General features: G+C 50.9%; 1 protein-coding gene across 1 annotated transcript in view; it reads left to right on the forward strand.

Moving 5' to 3' along the window:
• Positions 1–7586: 7586 nt before the first annotated feature.
• St6galnac1 (ST6 (alpha-N-acetyl-neuraminyl-2,3-beta-galactosyl-1,3)-N-acetylgalactosaminide alpha-2,6-sialyltransferase 1) overlaps positions 7587–15042 on the forward strand; it is an 18662-nt gene continuing 11206 nt past the window's right edge. Inside the window, exon 1 of the mRNA XM_013036392.1 lies at positions 7587–7702. Coding sequence (XP_012891846.1) covers positions 7587–7702 — 116 coding nt within the window. The remainder of the gene's footprint in view (positions 7703–15042) is intronic.

Here is a 15042-nt window from a genome sequence, read left to right on the forward strand (position 1 = left end):
TGCCCCCCTCCTTCCCCCCCCCACCCCCTGCTCCTGTGGGGCATGAACTCTGGGCCTGGGCGCTGTCCCTCAGCTCTTCAGCTCAAGGCTAACACTCTACCCCTTGAGCCACAGCGCCACTTCTGACTTTTTCTGCTTATGTGGTGCTGAGGAATTGAACCCAGGGCCTCAGGCATGCAAAGCAAGCACTCTACTACTGAGCCACCTTCCCAGCCCCCTTGCTCATTTTTATAAGAGGTTTTTAATTGTTTTTGCTTCATTTACCGTGCTCTTGGTATCTTGGTAGTGCCAGCATAGAATTGGGGTGTTAGCCAATTGACCGGGAAGTGTCAGATGATATGTAGGAACAGAAGGCGTTGGAAAACATCGTTGGTGATGATTAACAGTAAACACACAGTAAACAGCTGCTTTGTCCAGGCAGCTCAGGGGCCTGCCGAACTCTGGGGCTGATGCTCCTGGCCACTTCCTGCTATAAAGGAATTCAGGGCAGTGGGTCACTGGATGCACTTAATGTCGGTTCTCTCTCTCTCTCTCTCTCTCTCTCTCTCTCCCCCTCCCCCACCCTTTCTTTATCTCGCTCTTTTTCTCCTTCTCTTTCTTTCTTTCTCTTTTTTTCTGAGATCAGGACTCAAACTGAGTATCTGATACTTTTGCTCTTTGGCTGGTGCTCTACCCACTGAGCCGCTCCTCCAACCCCTTTGTTTGTGTGCCCGTACTGGGGCTTGAACTCAGGATCTCTAACTCCCCCTTCGCTTTTTGGCTCAAGGTTGGCATACTACTGCTTGAGCCACACCTCCACTTCCAGCTTCTTGCTTGTTAGCTGGAGATAAGAGACTCAGATTTGGGGGCTGGGAAGGTGGCTCCGTGGTAGAGCACTTGTCTTGCATGCCTGAGGCCCTGGGTTCAGTTCCTCAGCACCACATAAGCAAAAAGAAAAAAGAGAGAGAGACTCAGATTTATCTGCCCAGGCTGGCTTCGAATCTCAATCCTTAGAACTCAGCTTCCTGAGGAGCTAGGATTACAGGGGTGGCCGATAGCACGTGGCTCCCTCTTCCTTGGCGATATGTAACCTGGGGTCCTGGACGGCTACGATTAGCCCAACCCTGGGGCCATAGCTCCCATGGAGCTGGAGAGGCCCAAAGCTACAGGCCTGGAAGAGGCACACGTCCCGCTGCAGGCCTAAGGGGGCGCACACTTCTTTATGGTGCAAGCCTTCTAGACAGTGGGCGGCAGGACTCACTACAGGGCTGCCCGGGGCCAGGCTTCCAGCTGCCGAGGGATGAGCTGCCCGGGGCCAGGCTTCCAGCTGCCGAGGGATGGATATCAGGACGAGAATATGACCAGCACAAGGCAGGACTGGGTAGAGATCCTTCCATTCGGCTGAGGTTCTATTGCCATGTTCTGGTTGGTGGGATGATCTGTGCCCCCTGTGGACAGGACAGCAGCCTCCTGTGACCCCGTCTGCTCTTCCTCTCATCTTTCTGTCTCTGCTTTAGAATCTTCAAGATTCTAAAGATGGCTGGGCAGGTGGCTCAGCGGTAGAGTGCTCACCTAAGATGCATGAAGCCCCGGGTTCGATTCCTCAGCACCACATAAACAGAAAAGGCCTGAAGTGGCACTGTGGCTCAAGTTGCTGGCCTTGAACCAAAGAGGCTCAGAGACAGTGCCCAGGCCCTGAGTTCAAGCCTCGTGACAGGCTGGGGGAGGGGGGGGAGATTCTAAAGAGAGATTCATGAAAGACTGTTCGGGGGTACCCCAGTTCCTGCTCCCTGACTCTCACAGTGCTTCCCAAGCCTGCCCAGGGGCCGCCCTCAGCCCCCCTGGCTATGGAGGATTTTAGGCCCCGGCCTGAGAAGATACCATGTGATCCACTGGCTTTTCGTAGCCCTGATTGTTGAAATGTAGTATTCTGCTGGCACAAAGGACCCAGTTTGAAAACCTGAATAAGAAAACGCCTTTGTTCTGGTTTGGGTAGAAATAATCCCTTTGCCCTGAGATTCTAGAGCGGCACGCCCTAGCCCTGGCTGCTTACATTGTCCAGACTGGGCAGGACCGGCTGCTGTCTTCCTGTTTTAACAAGCTGCCATCTCCCAGGATTCTGGCTGCCATAATGTTCAGCAGGACCATATTGATCATAATAGTAAGCATATGTCCTCGGAGGCAGAATCCAGTGAGTTCTAGAAAACCTAACAAATCATTTGCATCTCCTGGAAAAGCAGCAAGAAAGCCGGACTGTCTAGGACAACTGCAAAGAATAGGCATGTTTACAAAATCATTGAATTAAACATGGCGGGAGGGGAGCCAGAAGATTGGGCTTTGTTGCTCTTTTGTTTTGCTTTGCCTTGTTTTGTTTTTTGTTGCTTGTTTGTTTTTAGACAGGGTCTTACAATATAGCTCAGACTGGCCTGGAACTTGTCCATCCTCCTGCCTCAGCCTGCCAAGGGCTGATACTACAGGCTTGCGCTACCATGCCCAGCTGTTGCTTGAATTCTTTTGACATGACTTCGTGTGGAATCACCTGTCGTAATTCAGGGGCTCCATCCTGTTTTCAGGGCGCACACTCCTACTAAAGAAGGCCTCGGTCGGGCACCAGCCTACTCTGTTCCCCCTGGCATTAGATGGAATCTCATTTCTTATTTATTTTTCAGGTCTGAGATCTAGACTTGAACTCAGCACCTGCTGCTTTCACTCATTGGCTAGTGCTCTACCAACAGAGCTGCTCCTCTAACCCTCCGATCTCTTAAAGACACAAAAAGAATCTCTGCAAGAAGAGAAAGGAAGCTGGGCGCTGGTGGCTCACCCCCGTCATCCTAGCTACTCAGGAGGCTGAGATCTGAGGATCGTGGTTCAAAGCCAGCCTGGGCAGGAAAGTTCGTGAGACTCTTATCTCCAATAAACCACCAGAATACTGGAAGTGGTGCTGTGGCTCAAGTGGTAGAGCACTTGTCTTAAGCTGAAGAGCTGAGGGACAGGGCCCAGGCCCAGAGTTCAAGCCCCATGACCAGAAAACAAAAGAAAAAGGAAAAAAAAAGCCTTTGCTGGCCGTCCGCCTTCCTTGTCTCTGGTACCTCACTGTCCTTAGTACCCTTCATCCTCCAGCCGGAGATACCCCACAAGGGCAGCCCCCCGCCCCCCGCACCCCAGTCCGTCTGGGAGGCTACCCCTGCTGACTTGTGGCTGCAGGGAGGTGGGAAAGGGGGTTTTGTCTTTTCTCTCTGAGGGTCCCCTGAGGGTCTGGTCTAATGCTTCCTCAGAAATACTGTAACCTTGTTTCCTCTTTCTCTTCCTCCTCTGTGGAGAAGTTACAAGCGTTTTGTAGTCTTGTTTTGCTTGATGCCAGTCTTGAGGCTTGTACTCGGGGCCCGGGCACGGTCCCTGAGCTTTTATCATTCAACACTAGCCCTCTACCACTTGTAACCCAGCTCCATTTCTGGCTTTTCTGGGTCCTGAATTGGAGATAAGAGTCTCATGGACTTTCCTGCCCTGCCTGGCTGTGAACTGGGCTGGCTTCCAACTGTGATCCTCAGACCTCCGCCTCCTGAGTAGCTAGGACGACAGGCGTGAGCCACTGGCATCTGCCATGGGTGGGTTTTCAATGCTGTTTCCCCAGTTCTAGCTCTGTACCACCTTCTTGTCCCCTCCGCTCCAAAACGCTGGTGTGACTCATCTGAGAGATCAGGTGGCAAACCAGGCCTGGCATTTCCTGCCGCCTTGGCCTTGCCCGGCCTCTGCCCCTGGGTCTGTCACAGCTTGTGTCCCTCTGGTCCCTGGTCAGCTCCGCAGGTGGGCTGCCCGCGCCCAGCAATCACCTTGCACTTCCGTGTCCTTCCTAGCCTGGGTCCACGTCCAATGGCTTCTTCACGCTCTGTTCTAGAATTAGCCCTGACGCGGGCGGGACTAGGCTGTTTGGCTCACGGCTGTGCCCCTGGCAATGCTGTTGGGGGGCTCAAATAGGCAACTCCGCTCCAGCCTGGCCGCTCTGGGTGCTTGTGCTGGGTGGTTATGCACGTGGCTCTCACCCTCTGCCTTTAGGGTGTCCACACCCCACAACCTTGCCGGTTGGCATGGGGAACAGTGGAGAGAACCCTTTGGGGCCTAAGCTGTCTAGATGCACCGCCCATGCGAGTCTAAAGGCACCACGGGCCTTCTCGGACAATCCCACACAGTTTATAACGCTCACCCAGGAGCCCAGCGCTCAGGTGCATTCACTCACAAGCAAAGCCATTCATTCACCTCCCACTTCTTTCAGGCCAGACTCGTTACCATAATTCCAGGTGAGGGTGTGCCCCTTGCTTTCTCTCAGTCTAATTCCTCCAAAGTGAGGGAAATGACTGCCAGATCCCAGAAAACCAGAGGTTGTAATGAAGTGTGTGTGCACACACGCACGTGTGTCTGTGAGTACCAGTGCCAGTACTGGGGCTTGAACTCAGGGCCTGCACACTGTGCTTTAGCTTTTTCTGTCAAGGTGAATGCTCTACCACTTGAACCATACCTCCACTTCCAGCTATTTTGCTAGTTGATGGAAGATGACAGTCTCAGAGGCTGGCTTCTAATCAAGATCCTCAGATCTCTGCCTCAAGAGTAGCTAGGATTACAGGCATATGCCACCAGCTAGGAAGATAATATATACTAGGCATGATCTTTCTCTAGATAAATGATGATAAAAGTGTTTTAAAATTAGATTATGGTGGTCAGGTGAGGGTGGCTCACGCCTGTAATCCTAGCTACTCCAGAAGCTGAGATCTGAGGATCACCGTTCCAAGCCCACCTTGGGGCAGGAAAGTCTACGGAACTCTTACCTCCAATTAACCACCCAAAAGCCAGAAGTGGAATTAAGGCTCAAATGGTGGAGTGCCAGCCTTGAGCACAAAAGCTAAGGGATGACGCCCAGACCTAGAGTTCAAGCCTCAATACTGAAGAAAATCTCCATTGGTAGGGGCAGCTCTCCCTTCCTGTGCCGGTAGGGAAGGGGCCCACACACGCATGTGCGCGCGCACACACACACACACACACACACACACACACACACACACACACACAGCACCACAAACCTGCCCACCCGAGTTTTCCTTGCTCCCCTCCATCACCTGGCTCTCTTCAGCAAGTTCTTCATGTTTTATTTGAAAACCTTAAAGAAAGTTGAGTTTTAAGCCACCTCCTCTGAGATGTCCTCATTTCCCCAGAAGCTCTCATGTATGTATGAAATACGTGTGTACGTAGACTCTTGCAAACTGTGCTGGCTGAGGAAAAGCAGGGTTTGGGGCTCACCCTCTAGGTGAGTAGACTTTGTCTTCCCTGTCTTTGAGGGATTTCCAGCTCCACCCAGCTAGACACAGATTATCTCCTCACTCTGATTTCCCCCCTCCCTGCAGGAAAACCAGTTTTGCCCTAATTTACGAGTCATTCGATTCTGGCTCTAAATTAATTTGTGTTCCTACAATTCTCTCTTGCATGGGTCAGTCCATGCGTTGATTCTTCCTGAAGCAGAATAAACTCTTCTAATATGTCATGTTTCATATCTATACAACAGTCACCTTATTTCTTTTACTGCCTTTTACTGAAAATGACCTTTGCACAGTTCCAATCTACATAGGAGTTCTTGCACACCCTGCTGGCTGGTTTATAAGGAAAGTCAGGAGGTTGAATGTAAAGAGCAGAAAAAAATAAAAATAAAAGAGTAGGTCTTGCCAAAACGCAGGCGTTGTGTTGATGTCTGAAAGTCAGATTTCCCTGAAAACATGTTTCTCAAGCCCAGACACCACAGCCCTGGGCAGGAACCTGAGAAGCAGGAAATGGCCCACGCATTATCCCGCCCCACGAGTTGGCCTCCAGATCCGCAGGTTCAACCCATCCCTACGGTTCTGAAAGGCACAGAACAGATTAGCACCAGGAGCTCTGAAGAAAGACACTCTATTCCAACCAAGGCTGGGGTAAGAAAATGCCTTCCCATTGGGCCTGCCGTTTACCTAGCTCTGCAAGCAATCGGCAGAGGCTATAGGAAGAAAGTTGGGCGTGGGGTGTGCATAGGAAAGAACAGTCAGGGTAAAGGACTAGTTAGGGTAAAAAAAAAATGTTTTGAATAGATGCCATCCTATGAGAGAGGAAGAGGGGGTCCGCTGGGCACCCCCACTCCGTCATGTACAATGAATTTGTCTGTGTCAATCTCAGTTTTCTCTGGGCCACATTTTTTTTTTCTCTTTTGGTGCCAGTACTGGGGCTTAAACTCAGGGCCTGGATGCTGTTTCTTCACTTTGTCCCTCAAGGCTGGTGCTCTACCACTTGAGCCAGTTTTTCTTTTTTTTGTGGGGGAGGGGATTGCTGGTTACTTGAAGATAAGAGTCTCATCGACTCTCCTATCTGGGCTGGCTTTGAACTGTGATCCGCAGATCTCAGCCTCCCTCAGTAGCTAGGGTGGCAGGTGTGAGCCACGGCTGCCTAGCTTGTACCACATTCTTAACTTCTTTCCAACCCTTCTCAGGGAAGTGTTCTGAGCAGTCTGCATGACCTGGCAGAAGGCCAAAGGCTTTAGGGAAATAAATGCAGCTGTGCTTAGAAGAAACCCAGAGCACTGAACCCAGACCCTTGAACTTCTCAGGCCCCACCCTTCCAAACCACACCTACCCCCACCAGGCTCCCTGGAAACACCTGTCCAGCTCAACACCTGAAGTCAGTGCTTCCCATCTTAATACCCCACATACTTTATGGAGACTACCTGTCTGACTTTTCTAAGTTTTTCTGAAACCTAGAAAACTGGGCCTGCTTTGATTACTCTGGGTGGTACATTTTCCCAAGAGTTATCTGGTATTTTGTTTTGTTTTCTCTCTCCTTTTCTTTTCTTTCTTTCCTTCAATCAAAACAGAGTTAGTGGTTGCTAAAGGCGCTGCTGGCGATGGGTGAGGATGAGCTCTCTGGGCTAGTACCATCGCGACCCCCTCCCCAGACCAGTGGGGGTGCACTCTGGGATCCTGAGCAATCACTGGTTCACAGAGGCTGTACCCTCAACTCCTAACTGAGGGTGACACTCATGCCCAGGAGCGATTCATGAGCGCCTTAAAGTGCAGCCTGGAGAACCAGGCTGGCAGCAAGCAGCAGATGTGGTGGTCAGCATTTTGGACACACAGCAAAGCTTGAAAGACAGGAGTGACACCACTCCTATCCCAAGACAGTCCGTGTGATGATCATCCAGCATCCACACCACAACCACACTTGCTGATGAAGCCAGAAGACTAAGTGCCCTGACACAGAACCTTCGCTCAGGCTGTGGGGCTGAGCTCCTGGATTCCACATCGGAGATGGCTTCAGAGACAAAGAAGGAAGGTGAACTTGTTTGAACAAAGGAGTTCCTCTTCCTTCAAGCCACGCCAGCCTTGAAGCCTTCATAAAGCAGCCGGACGGCAACTTCCCTCCATTCCCTAGCAAGGGACCGGCTAGACTTGGCCTTGTGTGGTGTTTACCAGGTACCCAAGTGGCTCATTGTTAGGATAAAGGGTTGGCACCGTGGCCCAGCCGGGGGCCTGAGCTGAGGCCTTGGCTGCCTCATCAAGCCTCAGGACTGAGACATTTCCTTTAGAACCCAGCCCTGCACCATGAGATCTTGTCTTCTGGGCCCCCGGGCGCTGTGGTACCTGCTTTTGGTGGTGTTGGTCTTCTTGGTCTTCGCCCTCCCTTCCTTTATCAAAGAACCTGACACAAAGCCTTCCAGGTAAGAGGCACACCCTTCCCACGTTTCACTCTTTTTCAAGTTGAAGACAGCGGAAGTGTGTGGTGCGGGGTGCCGTCCGTCCACGCGCACCCTGTGGACAATGCAGACAAGGACGGGTAGAAAACGTGGGGAGGTGGAAGAGGCTGCAGCCACAGAGGAACCCAGGCAGGCGGTGAGAAGCGATGGGCGGAGGGTGGTGGTTTCCTCATGGACTGAGTGATTAGAGCCTGGGAGTTTGTTCTTCCTGGATACCTGTGGTGAGGGTGGGGGTGGCCTTCTAGGTGTTCCAAGGTCATTCTCACCCTGCAAGGTCGGTGAGTACAATGGAAGGCCTCCCTCCCATGGAGGCTGAGGCTCTGTGCCCCAAGGATTTTTGGCCAGTCCTGGGGCTTGAACTCGGGGCCTGGACACTGTCTTCAAGCTTTTTCACTCAAGGCTAGCACTCTACCCCTTGACCCACAGCTCTACTTCTGGCCTTTGTGGGGTTCATTAGAGATAAGAGCCTCATAGACTTTTCTAGTTGGGCTGGCTTTGAACTGCAATCCTCAGATAGTCTCCTGAGTAGCTAGGATTACAGGCTTGAGCCACCAGCGCCTGACTGCATGGATTTTTAGAATGTATTTTGATCATATTCACTTATAAGGTAACTTTTTTTTTTTTTTTTGCCAGTCCTGGAGCTTGAGCTCATGGCCTGGGCATTGTCCTTGAGCTTCATTTGCTCAAGGCTAGCACTCTACCACTTGAGCCACAGCACCACTTCAGGCTTTTTCTGTGTGTGTGGTACTGAGGAATCGAACCCAGGGCTTCATGCATGCTAGGCAAGCACTCTACCACTGAGCCACCTTCCCAGCCCTCCGACTCCCTTCTTTGTAATTGCTTTGTAGTGTTTTGCAGAACATTGAATCAGCCAGTCCCTATGGCACCTGGAGACGGGCAGTTGGGGGGGGGGCACTTGGTTGTACTCAATGTTGATGGATACCATTGAGCTGATCTCTGCAGTCTAGTCCCAGAGGATGGGAGGCTCAGGTGTTCCCCCTCCTAGAACAGCACTGACATTTGTGTTTTCAAGGTTTAGTCATCCGATAGCTGCAAGCATCTTTCTTTCTTTCCTTTTTTTTTTTTTTTTTTTTGTTGGTTGTGGGGCCTGAACCCTGGTTCTGGGCGCTGTCCCTCAGCTCTTCTGCTCAAGGCAAGCGCTCTGCCTTGAGCCACAGCACCACTTCAGCTTATGTGGTGGTGAGGAATGGAACCCAGGGCCTCAGGCATGCAAGGCAAGCGCTCTACCCCTGAGCCACCTTCCCGGCCCCAGCATGTTTCTTTATAATTTTCATTTTTCAGGCCACTGGCAAATTTAGCGATCTTCTTAGGTTTATTAACCATTTATATTTTTCTGTGAATGACTTTTTGTTTGTTTCTACATTGGATTACTCATCTCTTCCCTAGGTGTAGATTTTTAAGTATTAATACTAACCTTGTTCTGTCATATGTGTTGCGATGCTTCCGATAGTTTCTCAAGCTAGTATGGTGGAACAGGCCTGTAATCCTACAGCTTGAGAATGAGGCAGAAGGACTTAAAGTCAAGGCTAACTTGAGTTACATCCTGAGATACGCTCTTTAAACATGCACACACACACACACACACACACACACACACACACAACCAAGCCAGGTGCTTATGCCTATAAGCTTAATACTCAGGTGGCTGAAATCTGGAGACCATGGTTCAAAGCCAGCCCAGGCAGGAAAGTCTGTAGGACTCTTATTTCTAATTAACTACCAAAAAGCTGGAAGTAGAGGTGTGGCTCAAGTGGTACAGTGCTAACCTTAGCAAAAATGCTCAGGGACAGCACTGGGACCCTGAGTTCAAACGGCAGGACAGGTAGAGGAGGAGGAAAGGAGCGGGAGGAGCAGGAGGAGGAGGGAGGGAGGAGAGCTAATTCCAAGCTGAGGCTGGGTATGAACTCACTGTGGGGTAGCAGCATTTGTGGAACGCCCGAGGGCAGCGTATGGCACAGCAGGCAGGGGCCCTGCAAACTGAGAACGCAGCGGCGCCGGTGGGAAACGTCACTGTGTGCACAGTGCTGTGAGACACGGGATGCTCGAGGGACCCCACGCTGACCTGGGGGTCACACACACGGTGCCAAGGTCTGGGCTCAAAACCTCAGCATGACTGACTGTACAGACCTCTAGGGAGATAGATTGTCACCGATGGCGGCTGCAGAGCTGGAGGACGGGAGGACATCACCTGCCCACTCTGAGGGAAGAGACAGGACCACCCCCAAACCGCTTGCAACACGGGCTCTTCCCATCATGCCTCTGTGCATAGAACATCCCGGAAGCACCGTCTAAAGACAGAAAAGAGGAGCAAAGCCTAGTCCCAGAAAATCCTAGTCCATTCCTGGGACTCCCCGTCTCCCCTGAGCCCCACACCCTCATCCAGGATAACTCCCCTCCATTAAACTTTGCCCTAGGACAAGCCACCCCAAATCTCAGCCAGGTGCGTCCATTTTTACATTCTTTAAAAATATTCTTTTTTAACCAGATGCTGATGGCTCCCACCTGCAATCCTAGCTGTTCAAGAGGCTGAGCTGTGAGGGTTGTAGTTCAAAGCTAGCGTAGGCAGGAAAGTCTATGAGACTCTTATCTCCAGTTCACCACCAGAACGCTGGCCGTGGTGCTGTGTAGCCCCAGAGATAGAGCAGTGGAGTGCTAGCCTTGAGCTGAAAGAGCTCAGGGACAGCACCCGGGCTTTGTGTGCGAGTCCCGGGAGAGGCAGGACTTGAGCCCAGAGCCTCACACCTGTTAAGCAGGTGCTCTCTCACTGAGCCAGGCCTCCAACCTATTGTTTAACTGGTTATTTTTGAGATAGGGCTTTGACTCCTTCCTGAGTACACACCCGGACTGGAATCCTCCTATTTTTCATTCCTGCTCTAGCTGGACTGACAGGTGTGAGACACCACACCTAGCTTTTTTCATGGAGATGGAGTCTTGTAGACTTTCCTGCCTGGGCTGGCTGGGAACCACAACCCTTCCATTCTTAGCCTTCCACAGGGCTACTATTACACTTGAGAGCCATTAGTACCCATCGGGGGGAAAGTCCTTTTTTGAATGTCACAAATTAAGTTTCCAAACTACACGTCCTTGGCACACTCCCAGTTAAGCAATATTCGGTTACACTTGGGGCTTTGTGTGTTTGCCCTACTTTAGAACTATTTTTAGCTTTTAATAAAACTATCACAGCCGGGCGCTGGTGGCTCACGCCTGTAATCCTAGCTACTCAGGAGGCTGAGATCTGAGGATTGCGGTTCAAAGCCAGCCCGGGCAGGAGAGACCATGAGACTCCTATCTCCAATAAACTACCAGAAAACCGGAAGTGGCGCTGTAGCTCAAGTGGTAGAGCGCTGGCCTTGAGCTGAAGAGCTGAGGGACAGCGCCCAGGCCCAGAGTTCAAGCCCCATGACCGACAAAAAAAAAAAAAAAAACTATCACAAACATTTTGGACATATTTAACTAGGAAAAAAAACCAAACCCCCATCATTGAGAAAGCATAAACTACTCCTGACCTTCCCATCTTTCCTTCCAACCCAGCGCTGTCCACCATGTCCTTTCCTGGTCTTCAGGGGTGTGGAGAGGTGCTTCATCTTGGTGATTCCCTGGTGTTGCCCGTCAACCGTCACAGCGGTTCTGAACCCCTGGTTTCAAATAAGCTGCGTCTCCTGCCCTGTGCTCAACTTTTCAACCTCAGTGGTGCAGCGACCACATGAAGTGTCGCTTACCATGACTGGGAAGCCAGCCTTCTCGCCTTACTCACCTCTGGCACAGGAACTCCCAGAGGAGCTGTGTTATATGGCAGGAACAACGCTACACAGTTGCCCAGCCTACCTTGGTACAGCATGAGGGGGTGTCTGTGTGTGTGTCTGTGTGTGTGTCTCTGTGTGTGTGGTTGCTGCTGCTGCTGACACAGTCTCACTCTTTAGCCCAAACCTACCTTGAACTCTTAATTTTCCCACCTTCACCTCCCCAGTGCCGGGATTACAGGCATGTACCACCACACTTGTTACAGAAAGTTCTTTTCCTGGGTTGTTTTTTTTTCTGTAATGGGTCGGGGAGGACGCTGAACTCAGAGCCCTGGGCTTGCTAGGCAAGTCCTATTCCAACTGAGCCACACACCCCCCAACCCATCTTGCTTTCACTGCTTTTCAAACCATCTTACTTTTGAGCCCTAGTCAGCTGAACTACAATCCTCCTATTTACCCTTTTGCCCCATGGAGGATGCTCAGCATACAGGACAGTGCCCAGGCTGACCCCAGAACTTGACCTTCCCAGTCTCTACTTCCTGAGTAGGTAGGATTACAAGTGTGAGTCACCAAGCTCCCTGCCAATTGTTGTTGTTGTGGGGCTTGAACTCTGGGCCTGGGCGCTGTCCCTCAGCTCTTCAGCTTAAGGCGAGCGCTCTACCACCTTGAGCCACAGCACCACTTCTGGGTTTTCTGGCGGTTCATTGGAGATGAACAGCCTTTCCTGTCTGGGCTGGCTTTGAACCATGATCCTCAGAACTCAGCCTCCTGAATAGCTAGGATGACTAATAATGTGCCATTGCTTAATTTAGAACATTTTCTTACTTGTGTTGTGGGGGCCAGTTCTCTGAACAAATTTGTTGGGTTTTTGTTTTTGTTTTTGTTTGGTGGTTTTGTGCCAGTTCTGGGGCTTGAACTCAGGGCCCGGGTGCTGTCTCTGAGCTTCTTTTGCTCAAGTACCCTAGCACTTGAGCCGCAGTACCACTTCTGGCTTTTTTTGGTGGTTAATTGGAGATAAGAGTCTCAAGGATTTCCTTGCCCAGGCTGGCTTTGAATTGTGATCCTTGGCTCTCAGCCTCCTGAGCCACCTGGCTCATAGCAATGGGTTTCAGGGGAGTTGACAGGTGATTCTCAAGCAGGGGCTTCAGGTAACAGGGAAGCAGCTCAGAGGATACCTGTCGCCTTGCTATGCCTTGACAGGGCGAGCAATGACCTATTCATCTCTCCTCTGAAAGTGTTTCTCTTTAGCTCCCAGAAGATATATCCCTCTGAATATGTTCCAGGTAAGATTTCATCAGCTGAAAACAAAGTGGCTTTGATCTTTAAAAAAAAAGAAGAAGAAGAAGAAGAAGAAGAACTCAGCATAATAGAATATGGAGTTCTACATTCCACCGCCCCCCCAACCCATCAGTGTTCAGCTTTTCGGCAAAGAAGCAGATCCTAGACACAGCTAACGTTCCAGGTTTTCCCAGGGAAAAGAAACTTGGAAGTTAGAAAAGCCAAGTAGAATGGCTAGTTTCCATTTCCAGTGTAAAAGGAGGCCCTGGAGAGCTGATAGAACACAGAGAGGCAATGGAGGCTCGTGGTGGAGACCCAGGGGGGGAGGCTCAGGATGGAGGCCCACAATGGAGGCCCAAGGGTGTTGTGGACACTCGGGTCTGGGGTAAGGAAGCAGGTTCTGGAGGGGAGGGAGCTGGAAGTGCATGACTCAGGAGGTGGCCTGGACTTCTTTCAAGGAGTCTGGGAACTGCAGCCTGAGGCCCACAGGAGGCATGGAGAGGCGGGGCCTGAGGGCGAGGATGTGAGGAGAGGTGAGTCTGGTGACCGGCCCCACCCTCCAGGGACACACGTGGCAGGCAGGCGTGGCCAGGGCCTGGTATTGTCTCTGTACCTGAGCAGGGGAGGGGACAGTTACAAAATCACTTTGTGAATCAAAGGAGGCTTTTGTGCTGTTAGCCTCATAAACAATCATCTACCCCTACCAGCCTTTCTGGCGCATGAGCTTTGCAATGTGCACATCTCAAGTTCAGTTTGGATAGCCTTGCCACATCCTACTCAAGGAGACACTCCGTATCCCCACCCACAACCTTCCTAAGATAATGCTCTCTGCTTCACACTTCTGAATGACCTTGGAGCTTCCCTCATTTCTTTGCCTCCACATTCTCCTCAGTGATGTGAATTTAAGAATGCACACAGATGGGCTGGGAAGGTGGCTCAGTGGTAGAGCGCTTGCCTTGCATGCCTGAGGCCCTGGGTTCGATTCCTCAGCACCACATAAGCAAAAAAAAAAAAAGCTGGAAGTAGCACTGAGGCTCAAGTGGTAGAGTGCTAGCCTTAAGCTGAAGAGCTGAGGGACAGTGCTCAGGCCCAGAGTTCAGCCCCCACAACCAGATCCAAAAAAAAAAAAAAAAGAATGCACACAGAGGAGTTCAGAACCAGATAACCACTGTGTGTGTGTGAGGTGGGGGGGGGAGGAGAAGGGAGAAGGGGGGAGACTAGGGGGGGTCTGTGTGTGTGCTGGTAAGGAAGTTGAACTCAGGGCCTCATGTTCTGTTCTTACTTGGCTTTTTCACTCAAGGTTGGCGCCCTGCCCCTTGAGCCATTCCTCCGCTTCTGGCTTTTTACTGGTTAATTGGAGATAAGAACCTGGTGGATGTATCTGCCCTGCCTGGTTTCAAACCAGGATCCTCAGATCTCAGCCTCCTGAGTAGCTAGGATTACAGGCGTGAGCCAATGGTGCCCAGCTTCCTTTCTTTCTTTCTTCCTTTCTCCCTCCTTCCCCCTCTCTCTCTCCCTCCTTTTCTTTCTTTCTCTTTCTTTCTTTTCCTTCCTTCCTTCCTCTTTCTTTCTTTCTTTCTTTCTTTCTTTCTTTCTTTCTTTCTTTCTTTCTTTCTTTCTTTCTTTCTTTCTTTCTGCCAATACTAGTACTTGAATTCAAGGCCTAAGCACTGTCTCTTAGCTTTTTGCTTAAGACTGGCCTTCTCTCACTCAACCACAACTCCACTTCTGGCTTTTTACTGGTTAATTCGAAATAAGAGTCTCAAGGATTTGGGTGGTTAATTGGAGTTAAGAATCTCATGGACTTTCCTGCCCAGGCTGGCTTCCAATCACCATCCTCAGATCTCAGTCTCCTGAGTAGCTAGGATTGCAGGCACAAGCCATTGGTGCCCTGCATACATCTATTTCTAGGTACAATATTTTCTATCTATATTCCTCAAGTAAGCAGAATTAGGAAATGAAGATGCTTCCGGCTTGGATGTGCTGTATGACCCATTTGCCTGTCCCTATGGACCATGAGCTCTTAGGAAAATGCTGGCCCCACTCAGTGCCAGCTGCACAGGTGGTGGGCAAGGCCAGGCCCGCGCAGCGTGGAGGAAGGATGCCTGGACACTTACCACCCCAGCACAAACTGACACTAAGGAAATTCCAGCATAAGAATAAGGAAATCCGGGGGCTGGGAAGGTGGCTCAGTGGTAGAGCGCTTGCCTTGCATGCCTGAGGCCCTGGGTTCCATTCCTCAGCACCACATAAGCAAAAAGAAAA

This window comes from Dipodomys ordii, unplaced genomic scaffold, assembly GCF_000151885.1.
Source record: "Dipodomys ordii isolate 6190 unplaced genomic scaffold, Dord_2.0 Scaffold7, whole genome shotgun sequence".
Taxonomy (NCBI): domain Eukaryota; kingdom Metazoa; phylum Chordata; class Mammalia; order Rodentia; family Heteromyidae; genus Dipodomys; species Dipodomys ordii.